At 36.5% G+C, this 18,881-nt stretch overlaps 1 protein-coding gene across 1 annotated transcript in view; it reads right to left on the reverse strand.

The window, feature by feature from the left end:
• Positions 1-18,881, reverse strand: part of CPLANE1 (ciliogenesis and planar polarity effector complex subunit 1) — a 319,607-nt gene that overhangs the window by 284,752 nt on the left and 15,974 nt on the right. The window contains exons 8-13 of the mRNA XM_053699673.1: positions 17,701-17,857; positions 17,503-17,606; positions 17,222-17,404; positions 8,034-8,289; positions 1,081-1,227; positions 195-919 (exon numbers count right to left, since the gene is read on the reverse strand). Coding sequence (XP_053555648.1) covers positions 195-919; positions 1,081-1,227; positions 8,034-8,289; positions 17,222-17,404; positions 17,503-17,606; positions 17,701-17,857 — 1,572 coding nt within the window. The remainder of the gene's footprint in view (positions 1-194; positions 920-1,080; positions 1,228-8,033; positions 8,290-17,221; positions 17,405-17,502; positions 17,607-17,700; positions 17,858-18,881) is intronic.

Here is an 18,881-nt window from a genome sequence, read left to right on the forward strand (position 1 = left end):
GAAATGCACTGATTACAAGTCTAACAGAAATAAATTTATAACGTTGTTTAAAACATGCATAACAGGTTCTAACTGAATCATGAAGGTTTCATTTGCATTTCATACGTCTTTAAAGCTTCTCTCCCGTATATTTTAGATGCAATTAATCAGGAAAAAAGTGTATAGAACTTACCAGACAGGTATAAATACTGTACCTTTTTTCTGATCCCCTGATGAGGTTTACAGGCCCTGGGGGTTGCTTGAAAATATTATGTACAGACCAATGCTTGGGGGAAAAGCTTATCTGTGCTAGAAATACAGGAGTCTTCATGGAATCAAGATAAACTCCACTATTTATTTCAGAAGAGAAGGGAAGAGGCTCAAAATGCAACATATAAATAGAATTCAAATGGCGAGAAACCATCTTCAGCAAACACACACTTTCCATCACATTCTGCAAGTAGAGCGGTTGAGGTTGCACAAGAATTAACTTGATTGTTTCTGATGTCAACTTTATCATGTGACGGACTGCTAGTCTTGGTGCTACATCCCAGTACAGCACCGTCAGGCACTGCTGGAAAATGGTAAAGAAAAGAAAACACGAACGGTCTTTTGTCTTCTTTTGTGTTGCTGTACAAGATTCCAGAATCCTGAGAATAGATAAAAAATGTGTGAGGCATCCAACAGTGTAGTTTAATAAAGTATCTTTCTCCACAAGGTTTCTCGTTGTCACTCCGACCCCCCATGCCGTAAGCAGAGCCTTCTGAATCTGACGCATTTCATGACACATATCGCTCACGCCATCATAGTCGTCACCGGCATGAATAGTGTCAAACATATAAGCAAACTCAAGTCTTCCCTCCTCCGCTCTCACAAATGAAATCTCAGATGGTACGGAAGATTTGGCAAATTCTTGATTATCCGAGTCCTCATCCTCATCCTGATAACAGAAAACTATCATTGTTTTATATTTTTCAAACCAGAAATAAGAATGTGTGTAACCATTTATATACATGTAAAAAATATAAATACCAATAAATATCCCATGTATTTTTTTATTGAAATATGTACATTAATAACACTCTAAACATGATTAAATACCTGATGATCTTTGGTATCACATGCATCTTCTTCTACTTGTAGAAAGCTTGGAACGGTAGATATTGTTGAATAGGTATTTCCTTTTTCTTTCAGTAGCCCTGCTTTTAAAGAGGCCAGTGACCTTAATTTAATCCCATAGGCTTTTGGCTGGAAATAAAGTAAATGGACGCATGAAGCATAGTTTAAGGATATTAAACAGTGCTCCTTTGGTAAAAACAAATATGCTAAATCAAAGTAAATACAAAAAGAAAAAGATTGTGTACAAAACAACAAATAACTTGTTTTCTTGTAAACGTAGCACTTAGAAATTTCTCAGTGTAGCCTCTCTGCCCCCAGTGTTTTAAGAGCAGAGGGTTTTCAAAACTGGGACAGTCTAGTATAAATTAAACTTTCATTATTCAGATATGACTTAATTTTAATCAACTTTCCAATTTACTTTTATCAAATTTGCTTTTTTCTCTTGGTATTCTTAGTTTAAACTAAACATAGGTAGGCTCATATGCTGATTTCTAAGCCTTTGAGGGCTGCCTCTTATCACATGCTTTTTAAATCTCTTTTCAACACAAAGAGACAGAAAGTACACATGGGCCATATAGTTAACACTGTGTTCAGGCACAGGGGGTTATTTAAGATCTAGCACAATACGATGCTAAATTTAAGACAATAGATAATAAACAGTCACAGTCATGTGATCAGGGGGCTGGAAGAAGGTTCCTAGATACAAGGTAATCACAGAGGTAAAAGGTATATTAATATAATTGAGTTGGTTATGCAAAACTGGGGAATGGGTAATAAAGGGATTATCTATCTTTTAAAACAATAACAATTCTATTGTAGACTGTCCCTTTATGTTTTTATTCTGTCAGTTCTGGGCATGAGCACTGGTCACTTCAAATGTGGAAAAACCAACTGTAAAGCTTGTGGTCATGCTGAGGTTTCCAAACAATTCCAATCCTGTGTCACCCAAAGAATTTACAATTTGGAACATTTTTCAAACTGTAGGAACAAATATGTTGTTTATTTAGTCAGATGTCACTCATGTAATCTTCAGTATGTGGGTATGACTACAAGGGAAGTTCGAGAAAGGATTAGGGAACATCTTAATGATATCTCTAATATCTCTCCATGTTCAGCATTGGCAGAGCACTTTATAGTCAAACATGACTGCAAAGTGAACACATTCAAGTGGCTTGTGATAGAACAAATTCGTCGCCCCCAAAGGGGGGGGAAATCTGGATGAGATCCTCTCTAAGAGAGGAGCTTTCTGGATTTTTGTTCTGAGAACAAGAGTACCATTTGGCTTTAACATTGATTCAGACATTATAAATGTCTGGAAATAGGAACTTAAACTCACCCTGGTAGTACAGATTTAGCATCAATATAATTTTAGAGCTGGGCTTTAACGCATTAAGTTTTCTTATTTTTTCTTTTTCTCTTCTTTTTTGATGAAGGTTTTCTTTAGAGGAGTTTAACATTATAGTACATATAATATATGTCCCAGACCAATTACTGCTGAGAGACATTTGTTATGGTAATCTATGATTTTTGCAGTGCCCTCAATGTGGTATAAAACTAAAGATTTAGTAATCTAATATTGTGATAGTAAATTTTGATTTGGCAAGGGGATGATGGTTCAAGTGACAACTTATACAGTTTAATATGTCTTTAATGACTTAGTGATTAAATATGCCATTAGTCCAGGAAACCTTCCCCCTTATCAAGCTCTTTTTTGTTCACCATTATAAGTTTACACATTGAGAGCCTGCAATCAACATAACAAAACTAAATAATATCAAATAGTATTTAATAATAACATTTAATAATAAAATTAAATAAAATTAAATTCAACATGTCTGAGCGGTATTTTGGTAGGTACATTTGTACACACAGTCTTTAGTAGTTATTACTATCATTGTATTGTTTACCATTATTGTTTGCTATATATAAGTAAACTCCTCTGCTTTATTATGTTTTATGTTTTAGATTTCAGCCTCTAGTTTTTGCCTTTGTTTTTGCTTTGCTCTTATTATTATTATTTTCTTTTTCTTTTCCTACACATAAGCTCTCATTGATGTTAATCTGTTTTTTGTAACATGCGTTTTTTGTAACATGCATTTTTCCAGGGGTTAAAATCTCAAGAGGGCGTTTTCTCAGTGTCAATCAACTGACTGTTCTGTGCATCAATCAACCAATCAGAATTGCCCTTAGGGTATATACATGCTTAGCAGAGTATAATGTACAGGTCACAGATGAAGGCGTGAGCCGAAACGCGTCTGACCACCTTGTCTACATGTAGTTTATTTTAAGTTTTATTATTTTACTTTCTATGTTGTTCACAATAAAGGTGTTTTTTGGATTTCACCTTTTCGCTTGAGACCCGCTTTTCTTTGTATGCATGAGCAAATTTGACTCCCTGTTATCTAGTCTATTCACTAGCCTTGACGTTTTATGACATAAGGCTAAGATAAAAATTCCTTCAAAGACCCCCTCCTCCTTGTAGGGCTGTGACAGGAAGAATAAATGTAGTGTAAATAAATAAAAGCTAAACTCAATTGAAATAAGTGAATAATACATATTGCAATGAATTATATTAAAGTGATGGTAAATCCTAACGTTTCTGAAACGCTAGGATTTACCAATGCAACAGATAAAGGGGACTTTCAGTCATGAAGTATAAAATACTTCATGTTGAAAGGTTCTTTATTTGTCTGAAGAGTTTGCCGTGCTGAGCACCTCAGGCAGTCCACAGCAGAACGCTATTTTGCAGTTAGGTGATCTTAGCCAATAGTATGCTAGCTATCTGGCATAATGCCAGCTGGCCTGCACGTCTATTGGCTAGGAGGTGGAAAAGTCACCTTACTAAAAATGTTCTACCGTGGGCAGCCTGAGGCGCTCAGCACAGCAAACACTTCAGATAGATAAAGGAACTTTCTGCATGAAGTATTTTATACTTCATGACTGAAAGTCCCCCTTTATTTGTTCCACTGGTAAATCCTAGTGTATCACAAACGCTAGGATTTACTATCACTTTAATTATAAGAAACTGCTTAGTGCTCTTTTTCTATTACAACAATGAAACCTACTGTTTAAAGGGACAGTCAACACAAACATTTTTGTTGTTTTAAGATAGATAACCCCTTAAAGTGAAGGTCAATTTCGATGAATTAGTGCCCAGTTTTTAATAATCCTATTAAAAACAAGGGCACTTTAATTCATCAAAATTGACATTTCACTTGTTTTCTTCAAAAAAAAACTTACCTTTTAATCCTGACAGCCGCTCCAGCGATTCCCCCAGCCGTCGGAAGCCTCTTCATACATCAGAAATGACAAATCCAGCTTCCTCCAATCACGGCTTCCCCCCGGGGGAATCATGGCCTGAGGCAACGCTGTGTTTGGAGGAAGCCGGATTCGTCATTTTGGACCTGCGAAGAGTGCTTGCGACGGGTGGAGGAAATGTTGCAGCGGCTGTCAGGATTAAAAGGTAAATTTTTTACGAAAACAAGTGAAATGTCAATTTTGATGAATTAAAGTGCACTTGTTTTTAATAGAATTAATAAAAACCAGGCACTAATTCATCAAAATTGACCTTCACTTTAATTACCCATTCCCCAGTTTTGCATAACCAACACAGTTATAATAATACACATTTCACCTCTGTAATTACCTTGTATCTAAGCATCTGCAGACTGCCCCCTTATTTCAATTCTTTTGACAGACTTGCATTTTAGCCAATCGGTAAATTCATGTGCATGAGCTCAATGTTATCTATATGAAACACATGAACTAACGCCCTCTAGTGGTGAAAATGCATTCAGCTTAGAGGCGGCCTTCAAGGTCTAAGAAATTAGCATATGAACCTCCTAGGTTAAAGGGACAGTACACTGTTAAATTGTTTTTCCATTAATGTATTTTAAATGACTTGTTATACCAACTGCAGAGTATAAAATATTTCAGAAATTCCATTTTCATGCTTATTTGTGTATATGAAGTAGCTGATTTTGTGCTTTGAAACCACAGCCTATTACAATGGGTTGAACTTAAAGGTGATATCAGATCTCATTATGTTCTAAGTTTGTGTAAACAGACTTGCTTCCTTATCTTTTATTTGTCTGGAACACCAACGCTCAATACATAGAGAGGAAATGGAAAATTATCACTTTATTACTTAACTATCCTGCATCCCACTGAAAGTGTAATCTCTTCTGCTGGCTGTGTATACTTAGGCTATTCAATAGCCTATACTCCAGTATTAATTTGTTCAGTGTAGGTGGTGATACCACAGGCTAAATCAGCTATTTCAAATGCTGAAATAGGAGTAAAGGAGCTACTTGTAACCAATTTAATACACTCTAGCAGGTTAAAAGGATCATTGGGAATAATTTAAAGGGGAGACATTTTTTGGGTGAACTGTCCCTTTAAGCTTTCAACTAAGAATACCAAGAAAACAAAGCAAAATTGGTGATAAAAGTAAATTAAAAAGTTGTTTAAAATTACATGCCCTATTTGAATCATGAACGTTTTTTTTTTTGACTTGACGGTCCCTTTAACATCATGTTCATTGAAATTTATTAAAAAGCCAAAAGGTTCTGTAAAATACTTTTCTACAATAATAAAAAATATTATGTAAAAGAAAAAACTCATATCTAAACGAACAAGCATTACTTTTTAGTTTTTAGGACTTGTTCCAAAGCTATAACGGATAGTGCTGAGTGAGACAAGATTAAACATGTAAACTACCTCTAAAAATGTCATTTTCTCTTAACTGTGTTTGTACGTATATTGTTGTTTTGTATCACATGCCATCTAACTTTCTACAGTCTATCTCAGAACACAGAAAAAAAAAATCACAGACCTTCTCACTTAACTCCTGCAATTGCCATCTAACTTTCTACAGTCTATCTCAGAACACAGAAAAAAAAAATCACAGACCTTCTCACTTAACTCCTGCAATTGCCATCTAACTTTCTACAGTCTATCTCAGAACACAGAAAAAAAAAATCAGACCTTCTCACTTAGCTCCTGCAATTGCCATCTAACTTTCTACAGTCTATCTCAGAACACAGAAAAAAAAATCAGACCTTCTCACTTAGCTCCTGCAATTGCCATCTAACTTTCTACAGTCTATCTCAGAACATAGATGGCAATTGCAGGAGTTAAGTGAGAAGGTCTGTGATTTTTTTTTCTATGTTCTGAGATAGACTGTAGAAAGTTAGATGGCAATTGCAGGAGTTAAGTGAGAAGGTCTGTGATTTTTTTTTCTATGTTCTGAGATAGACTGTAGAAAGTTAGATGGCAATTGCAGGAGTTAAGTGAGAAGGTCTGTGATTTTTTTTTCTAACTTTCTACAGTCTATCTCAGAACATAGAAAAAAAAATCACAGACCTTCTCACTTAACTCCTGCAATTGCCATCTAACTTTCTACAGTCTATCTCAGAACACAGAAAAAAAAAAAATCACAGACCTTCTCACTTAACTCCTGCAATTGCCATCTAACTTTCTACAGTCTATCTCAGAACACAGAAAAAAAAATCACAGACCTTCTCACTTAACTCCTGCATTTGCCATCTAACTTTCTACAGGTAGCCTTCTGGAAAACAGCTTAGGTCTTTAGATCAGCAACAACTTGCTAATTCCCTTCAACCGCTCCTCTCATCCTTCTCCACCTTTTCCTGCCCTGAACAATCTATCTGCCACTATAATTCCACCCTTATATCCGTCCTTGACAATCTCGCCCCCCTTACCACTGCTAGGAAATCACACACTCATCCCCAGCCCTGGCATACTCCTCTGACACGGTACCTACGCAGATGTTCCCGCACTGCTGAACGGCATTGGAGAAAATCACGGAGTTCAGCTGATTTTCTTCATTACAAATTCATCTTGAACTCCTACTACTCTGCCCTTAATCTCCACAAGCAACACTACTTCTCTACTCTTATCTCTAATCTTTCTTCAAACCCAAAACGTCTGTTCTCCACTTTCAATACTCTCCTCCGCCCTCCCCCACTTCCTAATACAACTTCTCTGTCAGCCCAAGACTTTGCCAGTCACTTCATTAACAAAATTGACTCCATCAGACATGAAATCAGCTCTCAACACAATTCCATTCTCTCCCCCCCCTCAAATACTCCCATTATTAATGTTTTAGTGGGTTATGCACATATGCTGTGCATGCCCTGTGCAGTGCAGCAGAATTCAAAACACCTGCTCCACCACACGTATGCACATTTCAGTTTTGATTATTATGTCCCTTTAATGAGAGACTGCTAATAGGGCTCCATTTACTGGAACATAAATAATTACTACTGAAATGAAATCACCTGATTCCTTTAAAAAATAACAACAATAAATCTCTTACTCTACATAACAGTTTTAAAAGCTCCAATGTTTCATACCCTTTAATAAGAACCCACGATAACAAACAAAGCAATTTTGAAACAATGACCTACAGTTTTAACAAAAGACAATTTTTTAATATCAATTGTAAGCTCTATTTGAATCATGAAAAAATGGGGGTTTTAGGTTCCTTTAAAAGGGACAGGAAAACCTAAAATGTTCTTTCATGATTTAGATAGAACATACAATTTTAAACAACTTTCCAATTTACTTCTATTATCAAATTTGCTTCATTATCTTGTTATCGTTTGCTGAAGGAACAGTATCGCACTACTGGCAGTTAGCTAAATACATCTAGTTAGCCAATCACAAGAGACAAACGTGTGCAGGCACCAATCAGCAGCTAGCTCCCACTAGTGTAGGATATATGCGTATTCTTTTTCAACAAGGAATACCAAGAGAATGAGGTACATGAAGTGAATTTACATACTCTATCTGAATCATGCAGCTTTAGTTTTGACTTTCCTATCTCTTTAAGTGTGGATATACATTATACATATATATGAAAACCTGTCTGCTTTCACTCTTCATAACATGCAAAAAAAGTTCACTTATACCTTTGACAGCTGTAGCCTCTGTCGTATGATTTCAAGTTTCTGGGCAGATTCCAGCAGCAGTGATTTCATGAAACTACTAGGTGACAGATTTTTAGTAAACCGTAGTGTGGTGACCATGTAACCATCAGAAACCATGAGGTAGGGTAATCGTGGATGACTTGTAACGGAATATCTCTGTCTCATGACATCTGTATCAGATGATGTTGAGCCAAATGAATCATTGGCATCGTGAGAATTGAAGGTGGACATTGGAGGTCTAAAGGAAATAGCCAGATAAAAAAAAAAATTACAAAAATGAATCTAAATTCCAATTGCTAAAAATTAATAAAGACATTCTTAACCCTTAATATTAAAGGGGACACTGAACCCAAAAAATGTTTTTGACATTCAGATAGAGCATGCAATTTTAAGCAACTTTCTAATTTACTCCTATTATCAATTTTTCTTCGTTGTCTTGCTATCTTTATTTGAAAAAAAAAAGGAAATCTAAGCGAAGAAGCCAGCAAATTTTTGGTTAAGACCCTGGACACCACTTGTTTATTGGTGGGTGAATTTATCCACCAATCAGAAAGAACAACCCAGGTTGTTCACCAAAAAAGGGCCGGCATCTAAATTTACATTCTTGCTTTTCAAATAACGATGCCAAGAGAATGAAGAAAATTTGATAATAGGAGTAAATTTGAAAGTTGCTTAAAATTGCATGGTGTATCTGACTCACAAAAGAAAAAATTTGGGTTCAGTGTCCCTTTAAGCACTATAGGGAGATAAAGGATGATATAATCTTAAAGAGATCAAGCAAAGTGCAGGATGACAATTATTTGTGTGAGATCACTCAATGTGCACTACACCCTTTTGCCTTATTAGACAATTTAGAAGAAGGCTTTGCTTTTCTCTACCTCTATCTATATGCAGGTCCAATAAGCTCGAGCAACATAACATTACATATCCTTTTTGAATTTACTTAAATTTAATAGAAAGAAAAAAAATCTCAATGGTTTATGCATCAGATCTGTTGGTGCTGTTAACTATATTTAATTTCTCAAGTATAATGGGTTAAATAAAGACAAAAAAAAAGAAAAAAAACTCAGCCATGTCACCTGACACAGAAAAGTGACCAAGAGGACTATGCCTTTTGGTACCTGCCTCAGATTATATATGAGCAGCTAGAGTAAAAGGGGGAAATAAGATTAAATGGTTTAAAGGGGCATATTAAGAATGCCTAATGTAGTAAGTTAGTGGGTTAGTAAGTTAAATAACAACCACTCAAAAGCTAAAATATCAGCCAGAGATGGTTGGTCGGTGGTGGATGCTCTAGGACATATATCAATTAAATAAAAAAGAAAGCATCCTCAAACACCTAACGGGCAATTTGAAACAATATTCAACCAATCACAACCCTGAAACATTATTTCCATCCATAGCTTCATCACTGTGAGCGTAATAAAATGTCACCTTTATTGAGTAGTCTAAAAACTAAGTTTACTAAAATTAAAAAGTAAATTGATTAAAAGAAATATATTACACCTTATATACAGACACCGTCATTTAATAAAGTACAAATCAAATAAACAATTCAAGAAAACACATAAATCTGGTAATTATCCCCATTACCACACAAGAAATTATGCAAAAAGTCACTATATTAAAATACGGTTGTGTGACTTAACGTGACCCAACAAGAGTAAAATATATGGGGTGGTCTTATCTATTATTACATGTCATGGTGTGGTAATTATTTAAAAAGGCTGGGTATTACATAGACTCTATAAAGGCCTATTACTTTGTCATTTTATGTCATTGTAAGTTCCACAACAGACCTTACAAATACTTAGCAACACTATTGTCTTCACTAAAAAAGTACATTCTAGAAGGTGAATAGCTTTTACATATACAAACCCCAAAAAGTAGTGAATAAGGGGCAGAAAATATTTATACTTACTTGTTTGTAATGGAACTTATTTCAGCACGATTAAACAAATAAAAGAAGAAAGCTAGAAAGAGAAAATGAGGAATGAAAAACAGAATGGAAGGAGAGATACAGAGATATAAACATACAGACAAGAGGAAATTAAAGGGACATTAAACACTAAATAAATGCTAGCTAGAATGATGCATTTAAAGAAAAGATTAGTCTGAGAATAACATGTAGATGTCTTTTTAAAGTTCCAATAGCTGTTTTAATATTGACAAAATAAGTGTAAAGATTTAGTGTCTATAAAACAATGGGAGCTGCTATGTTGTAACTTAGGTTACCTTCTCTGCTGTGGCCAATTAGGGACAGTTATAAATAGGTCACTAGAGAGTGTGCAGCTAATGGCTGTGTGGAATATAACAGTGTTCTGTACTTCCATTTCTAACAGGAACTGAAAAAGCTCACAGGATGGAATAAGGGGGGGGAAATAAATAATGAAAGTATATTGCAGAGGTTTTTTTTTATCATTTTATATTACTATTTAAAAGTGTTTAATGTCTCTTTAAGAAAAAGGTGGCAATAAGACAAAAATGATGCTGAAATTATGAAACACTGAGAAAATGCTACAGGCACCGACTGACAGAACAGTGTTGTTAAGGTATAATTTGTAAATCGTTTGTATTGTTAACTATGGTGAGTATTGTTTCTGGTTGTACTTTCAGTGTATGTAGAGTGTGTACATGTAAGTGTATGTATGTAAGCACGTAAGTGCACGTGTGTGTATTTATGCACGTGAGTGCATGCATGTTTTGGGAGTTACAAGCACAGAGGATAATAAAGCTTTTTATATCTGGTATTTCTGAATACATTTACAGTGCCATAAAACAGTTTGAGTTAATATGTGCATATTATAAAAGGGTTAATGGAGTAAAAACAGTGTGTGAAAAAAAAAAGTGTAAAAAAAAAGCTTAAAGGGACAGTCAACACCAGAATTATTATTGTTGTTGTTTTAAAAGATAGATAATCCCTTTATTACCCATTCCCCAGTTTTGCATAACCAACACAGTTATATTAATATACTTTTTACCTCTGATTAACTTGTATCTAAGCATCATCAGACAGCCCCCTGATCACATGACATTTTCATTATTATCTATTGATTTTCATTTTAGCCAATTAGCGCAGGGTCTGCCACAATCCACGGGCGTGATCACAATGTTATCTATATGGTTTACATTAACTAGCTCTCCCTTGTTGTGAAAAGCAAATAAAAAAGCATGTGATAAGAGGCGGACTTCAAGGGCTTAGAAATTATCATATGAGCCATCCTAGGTTTAGCTTTCAACTAAGAATACCAAGAGAACAAAACAAAATTGGTGATAAAAGTAAATTAAACAGTTGTTTAAAATTACATGCCTTATGGGGGCGGAGCTAGCCAGCAGCAGGAGCAGACGTGCGGGTCTGTAGCTCTCTGCACAAAATGAACAAAAACATATATTAAGACCAAGATACTGACTAAATTTTTATTAAAAAGGGAGCTCTGGGTCTCCGGACCTGTTGTTATCGGGTATGTAGCTGGTGACACGTAAGAACGACTCTGGGTAGTGGAATTATGGAGAGAGGTGGATGCGGTACCTAGAATGATCGGCGCCATTTTGCCTAGCTACACGGCAAATACATCTACTGAAGAGATTAGCCACCATTAATATCTACGTGAAAAACACCTAAACTACATTGAAGTAGTTCAGACTGGTGGGCGAGCTTCAACCTGGGGAACCTATGATAGGAACTTGAGTCTTGCTAACAGCCCATTACTCGACCTACATCATGATCATTCAGGTTATCAGCGGCGCTGATTCGGACATGCTGATGACAGTTGAGAGATGGGAACGCAGCATACATGAACAGTTATCTACTTGCTTCCAGGGTTTCTGCAGCGACCTTGGGGCAATTGTGATTTCCCTATGTCAGAATCTCAATTTACCGGCTACCTCCAGTTACGAGACATAGGGGAAAATGGCTTTTGATCCAGATCCTAAAAATGTGCTGTCTGCTGCGCCCTTACTTTCCCTAGCAGAAGCGGTTTGCATAGAGACCCAGGAATGGCGGCGAGTACCTTTCGGGAGAGACTCACGTTTGCAGCAGATGATATGCCCAGATGAGTATGGGGGCTTGGTAGCAACAGACCATGCCTTTTGTATGGGGGAGACCTCTGGAGCGGCTCAGTATGTACTTTTAGGTGATAGTGCAGGGTCGGCCAAATATGTGGAAGTGGAGCTTAGCAGAGTTAGAGATAACTCTGGACAAGACCAATCGCAGCGCCATAGAAATATAGTGATCTATAAATATGAGGCCACAAAACTAGTTGCTGAAAAAGATGGTGCTTCTCACGGCGGTTATGTACACCGCGTGGTAACTTTGGGACCTCCAGTTTTGCCTCTCACAGGATTGAATCGCAACACCAAAATGGACACGGAGCCTTATGGTGACCCAGCACACAGCCTGGACACTCTACTAGCGGCCGGAGAGGTGACACTTCACAAATATTCCGCCTCACGAAACGGACTCAATTTATTCCATTCAGCTCCCCTGATGACTATCAATGGAGCCGCAGGCGGCCGGCTGAGGCTGAGAGTTGGTGTGGGGTAAGACAGTACTCTTGCACCGCCACTAAAATTCTGCCATAGATTGCCTACTGAGACTCTCTACGAAGCTATCTCACCAATAGGAACTTTTTTTATGACAGATGAAAGAACGGTAACATGGCTACCTACCAAGTATTTGCAAATAGACTAACATAATGTGTGAGACTCTCCTATGCATAAACTTAACATGCCTTTTTGAGACTGAATCTGGATTTGCTTCAGTCCTCCATGTGAGGTCCTTAGATCTTCCCCTATGTTGTTATATAATAGTTACCCCTGGTTTTTGTTCAAGGCTTTTATAATTTACATCGATTGTGATACTAATTACTGTATACTTCTCCTAGAAGGTTGCTAGTACTGTTTTCATACATATATGAATATGCCTGTTAATGTTTTTCTACTCGCTGCATGTCACTTTATATGGATCACTCACAATTTAGAGATGGCTGGCCAGTTATAAACTAAAGGTTTCTATGTTAGTTTTCCCAATATGTTTGTCTTGTTTAGCGATCACTTTGCTGAGTTGCATGATATCCATGGCAAACATATCTGGTTATAGTTTAACTGACATGGTTAACTGGGACTGCATTTTGTACATTAGACACAAGGTTATGTGACAGTCCCGGATTCGAGATACACTGCCACATTATTGTACTGCTCCACCTAAATTTATTATCGTTATTATGTTATACCCCCCTGTTTGTATGTTTTATGGTTACTATGCATGTGATCTATACTTATTGATATGTTACTGCTATACACCTAACAAGTCCAGTACGGACATTACATATAGTTATTCTTTTATTTATCTTATACTAGTTGGTATAGATTTATCTCCTGCAGTGTGGAATGCTTGTGCTACATAATCTGTGGAAATACCCCTTTAGACACTATCTATAGTAAAATTGAATAATATTAATACAGCGCAGTTATAACTTAGTTAACACACCCTTTGCTGCCTTAGGAAACGCGACTATGGCCTGTCTTATCTTTACTAGTATTAACTGCTATAGATACTTTAGCCCATTGGGAATCCCCTGAGTGAGGGTGGGTAAAAGTGTCATACATATGTTTATGTTGATTTAAATGGAGTGGCAGTGGGTGCTGTTGTAGACATGCACCTATACCTAACAGGGCTTACATAATGCGTTATCATAGTTGAGGTTCTAAGTGTTTTACTGTTTATATTTTTGTGCTTATATAGAGAGGGGAGACAAATGATAGTGACTTTATGATATCGTTGTACTCAACTTATTCACCCATCATACGCTTTCTTGTTCAATATACGCGTTGGTCTGCTGCCTACGGCCGGGGCGGTGAGACTGAGGGGTATTACTATCAATTTATATCTCCTATGGGTGAAACTGTAACATGATTCAATGAACCTTGTATGTCCCCAGCGGTATACATATTGCCTTTGTCCCTGCTAGATTAAAACGAGAATGTCATAATATATATATTTTTTCTCTGGTATAACCGTCATGTATTCGTAAGTTATCCTGTCTCAGAAAATGCTAGAGTACAATATTTTCTACCACTCTCAGTGTTAGTTACTGGTAGTCACTATATGATGTTGTTTTAATTGCTTGTTGCTGAAATTTATTGCCTTATGGGCAAGTACTTGAGAGATAGGCAAATTGGTTCTCATGCATCTTACGCAGGAGATGATAGAGATGGTCTATTGTATATTTATTTTTATAATGTGTTACCCAACTTATACTGGAAAACATGTGTTATATGCACGCTATAGAACATTGCTGTTAAGTACTCAAGATATGGTCTGGTATTTCATTCTGTTCATTTATATGTTTGTACATGTATATATATAGCCTTTAGATATATAACTGCCTGCAGACTAGTTTTAGGAACTTTTGCTATAGGTATATATCTATAAAGTTTGCCCTGAGATCTCAATTTTTAGAATGATAGCTCCGTCCCCCCTTCAAATCTGTTTACTGGTTAAACAAAGGAACGCAGATTCCATCGACCCCTCCCAGATACCTTTTATATATCTATATTAATATAGCGGCTATTAAGATCCCCTCCCCTATTCTATCTACCGTTTCCTATATTATGGTACATTCCAGAGACTACTGGCCCATATTTGCTTGAACGGAAACAGGCAGTGGAATATATAAATAAAAATGAGGTCTTACTCACATAATTCAGTTTAAGGGACTGTTAGTTAGAGCAAGTCATGTTATGGACGCAAGCCTATAATTTAAGTACTTAGACATGGTTAGCCTATGTGCCAGTGATATGTTAAATATGAGTTGTTATGGTACTCATTGCTGGGCTAAATTATTTCATAGTTTTCATGAAAATTACTATTTAATATGCTTCTCTTTCTGTCTATTATAATTACATATATTATTGTAACATGCTCCCTGAGAAAATTGAATTTCCAATGTATGTTATTTGTTTTGAGAACCTCAATAAAAAATATAAAAAGAAAAAAAAAAATTACATGCCTTATTTGAAACATGAAAGTTTTTTTGAGACTTGTCTGTCCCTTTAAGTATTTTAATAAAATTTCCAAAAATCTGCAAAATTACTTACACTTTAGTGTTGCCAAGTGTAGCCAGCTCCACCTCCCTTATCAGTGTCTTACTCCAAACCCTGAGGTATCATGTAACTAAGTGTGCACGTGAGGATAATTACTTATGCAAGTAAGGGGGTGGGGTTGAGGAGGGATATCAGATACTGCTATTGTTTGTTGCCAAGAGGCTTGCTTGTTTCCATGGGGATACTGTCACATGCTTTGTGAAAGCTTCAGTATGATATTGTGCAATGCTTTAGTCAGGTGCCATGTGACTCTGCCCCCTACCGTGCACATGCACGAGTGGATTCTGAAGATGCTATCGAGGCCCATTTATCAAGCTCCGAATGGAGCTTGAGGGCATGTGTTTCTGGCGAGTCTTCAGACTTGCCAGAAACAGCAGTTATGAAGCAGCGTTCTAAAGACCGCTGCTCCATAACCCTGTCCGCCTGCTCTGAGCAGGCGGACAGGAATCGCCATAATTCAACCCGATCGAGTACGATCGGGTTGATTGACACCTCCCTGCTGGGGGCCCATTGGTCGCGAGTCTGCAGGGGGCGGCGTTGCACCAGCAGCTCTTGTGAGCTGCTGGTGCAATGCTGAATACGGAGAGCATATTACTCTCCGCATTCAGCGATGTCTATCGGACCTGATCCGCACTGTCGGATCAGGTCTGACAGACATTTGAAATATGCTAAGTTTGAGTCACAGTGGACACATTCTTGTGCCCTTTTTGTTTAACAATTTATTACACTCCAGCAGGAGAAATGGCTAATTGGGAACAAATAAAAGATGATAAAAATGTACAGTACAATGTAACTTTAATGTACTAATTCCATTTCAGCAGAGGGTAACCATTTATAAAATGTCAGTCGTAGAAATGGTGCAAGCTCTGCTGCAATTGGTACTGGAAAATGTGTACAAGAAATACAGTAAAACTGTAAAATATTGTAAATCAAAGTGATAGGGAAAATTGTTTGTACAAATGAATCCGGAATCAAAAAGTCCCAGAAATGTCATGATGATTCTTTAGAGAACAAGTTATTTTAAGCTAAAAAGAGACAGTATACTGTAAAATAGTTTTTCCCTTAATGTATTTGGCTTGTTATACCAGCTGCAGAGTATAAAATGTATAAGAAATTGCATTTTCAGGTTTATTTGTGTATATGAAGTAGCTGGTTTTGTGCTTTTAAACCACAGCCTATTACAATGGGTTGAGCTCCAGGTAATATCAGATCTCATTATGTTATCACTTTGTGTACACACACTTGCTTCCTTATCTCATATTTGCCTGAAAAACTAAAGCCGATACATAGAGAGAACAATTGAAAATGATCATTTTATTACTTAACTATCCTGCACCCCACTGTGAGTGTAATTTCTTTTGCTGGCTGTGTTTACTTAGGCTATTCAATATCCGAGACTCGAGTATCAAAACTTTCAGTATATATTGGGAAACCACAAGCTAAATCAGCTATTTCAAATGCCAAAATAGTGGTAAAGGAGCTACTTGTAAACAATTTAATACACTCCAGCAGGTAAAATGGATAATCGGGAACAATTTAAATGGAAGAAAATGTTTGGGTGAACTGTCCCTTTAAAGTATAAATGTATTTGATGCAATGTTAAAATTACTTTAAACCTTTAACATTGCCATATTCCAAACCCTACCATTGTTTGCACAATTACCTATCCTATCCCCAATTGTCCTCAGCAGCAGTAAATAATAAGGGAAACATAGGTTTCAACATGGCAGCGCCCTTACTTTATAGTAAGTATCTACAGATTATTCTCAGACTAAGCTTTGAATACATCTTTATATTTAGCATTTCTTTACTGTTTAATGTCCCTTTAAATATTTATTTATATTTAGAGTTGAATGTCCCTTTAATAAAAGCTACTGTTGACAAATTCCTAGGCACACTTTAGAGAATAGAGAAACATATTTCTATAAAACCAGAATAAGAGGGTACAGTTAGCTCACACACCTGTACAAAAAATATTTAATAGATGTTTACCCACAGCTTATATCTATATGATCGCAATATATTGCAAATTAAACACGTCAAGTCTATATAATAACAAGGTTCACCTGATTGTTATTAATGGATGAAGTGGAATGAACTCAGCAGGACCAAATTCAACAGAACATCCAAAGGTTGTTAGTGTCAAAAGCTCTCCCAATCGAGTAAGAAGAACAAGGGCTCCTCTCTTTAATACACAGGCCAGGAAGAGGCTATCTGCAGTCCAGGCCAAGTCCCCAACCCAATAGGACCTGCAAAACATCAGGTGATATTATAGTCTGTAACAAGCTAGAACGATTATAATCAGGTTTATTTCAGCAGACATATCGTTAGGCTTGCTAGTTGCTACCTTATAAATCTAGATGGAATGGGCTGCTCTTTGCTGCTACAACCCTTCAGATGTCCTGTGACTGTAACAAAGTTCATGGTGTTTATAAATAACACTTGAGTAGCCTGCAATACAAAACAGACATGCAGATTCCATCACTTGATTCCTAGAGTTTGAGAAAAAGACTTCTCTGTTTGCAAACTGTTATGGTTGTTCTACCTTTGGGTCCTTCTGATTTACAGATACCGCTAGTGTCAGACCATCTCTTGAGAAGGATGCAAGTAAAGCTCCTCTTGATTTCACAATCTCACATGATGGAACCAGAGTATTCAGAGAACAGTCCTGCTGTGCCCAGTGAATGTGGTACGGTAATGTACTGCAAGAGATGAAAAATCATTTACTGCTCTGAGATACACACACAGGAAAGCACTGGATTCATTATTTCTTAAACATATCAAACACACAAGTTATGGTCCCACATTTATTATTTGTTCACCTACAACAAAACTTAAGGTTTTATACCAATATAGTTCAAGAAAAATAATTTGAAAATCATAAGATGCAGAAAATTAAATATAAAATAAAAACCATAAAAATATTAGATGCATTCAGATTTCCTAGAAGGGTGGTTTAAACCATTTTGTACGTATATTCCTACCCTTATCCAAGCTCATTCAGTGTAGAAACCCCCCCCCCATTAAGGCTAGTGGTTGTTGGATCATTATTACTGTAACAATCATCTAACAGATATAATGACATGAAACCTATTATTTGAGCGTTGCGGAATCTGTTGGCGCTCTACAAATAATAATAATTTGAGCTTTACTTACTAACAATATATTTATATGGTTAAAAGGGACAGTCAAGTCCAAAAAAAATTTCATTTTTCAATTAGGGCATGTAATTTTAAACAACTTTCCAATTTACTTTTATCAACAATTTTGCTTTGTTCTCCTGGTATTCTAGTTGAAAGCAAACCTAGGGAGGCACATATGATAATTTCTAAGCCCTTGAAGGCCGCCTCTATTTTATTTACTTTTCACAGCAGGGGAGAGCAAGCTCATGTAGGCCATATAGATAGCATTGTGATCACGCCCGTGGCTAGTGGCAAACACTGCACTAATTGGCTAAAATGCAAGTCAATAGATAATACCTAAAAGTCATGTGATTAGGGGCGGTCAGAAGATGCTTAGATACCAGTTAGTCACAGAAGTAAAAAGTGTATTAATATATCAGTGTTGGTTTTGCAAAACTGGGGAATGGGTAATAAAGGGATTATCTATCTTTTTAAACAACTAAAATTCTGGTGTTGACTGTCCCTTTAAGTGATAATAAAGACCTTTAAAAATTCTCCAGAATCCCCAAAATAAAAACAATGTTGTGATGTATTTGTCTTTGTT

This window comes from Bombina bombina, chromosome 2 (assembly GCF_027579735.1).
Source record: "Bombina bombina isolate aBomBom1 chromosome 2, aBomBom1.pri, whole genome shotgun sequence".
Taxonomy (NCBI): domain Eukaryota; kingdom Metazoa; phylum Chordata; class Amphibia; order Anura; family Bombinatoridae; genus Bombina; species Bombina bombina.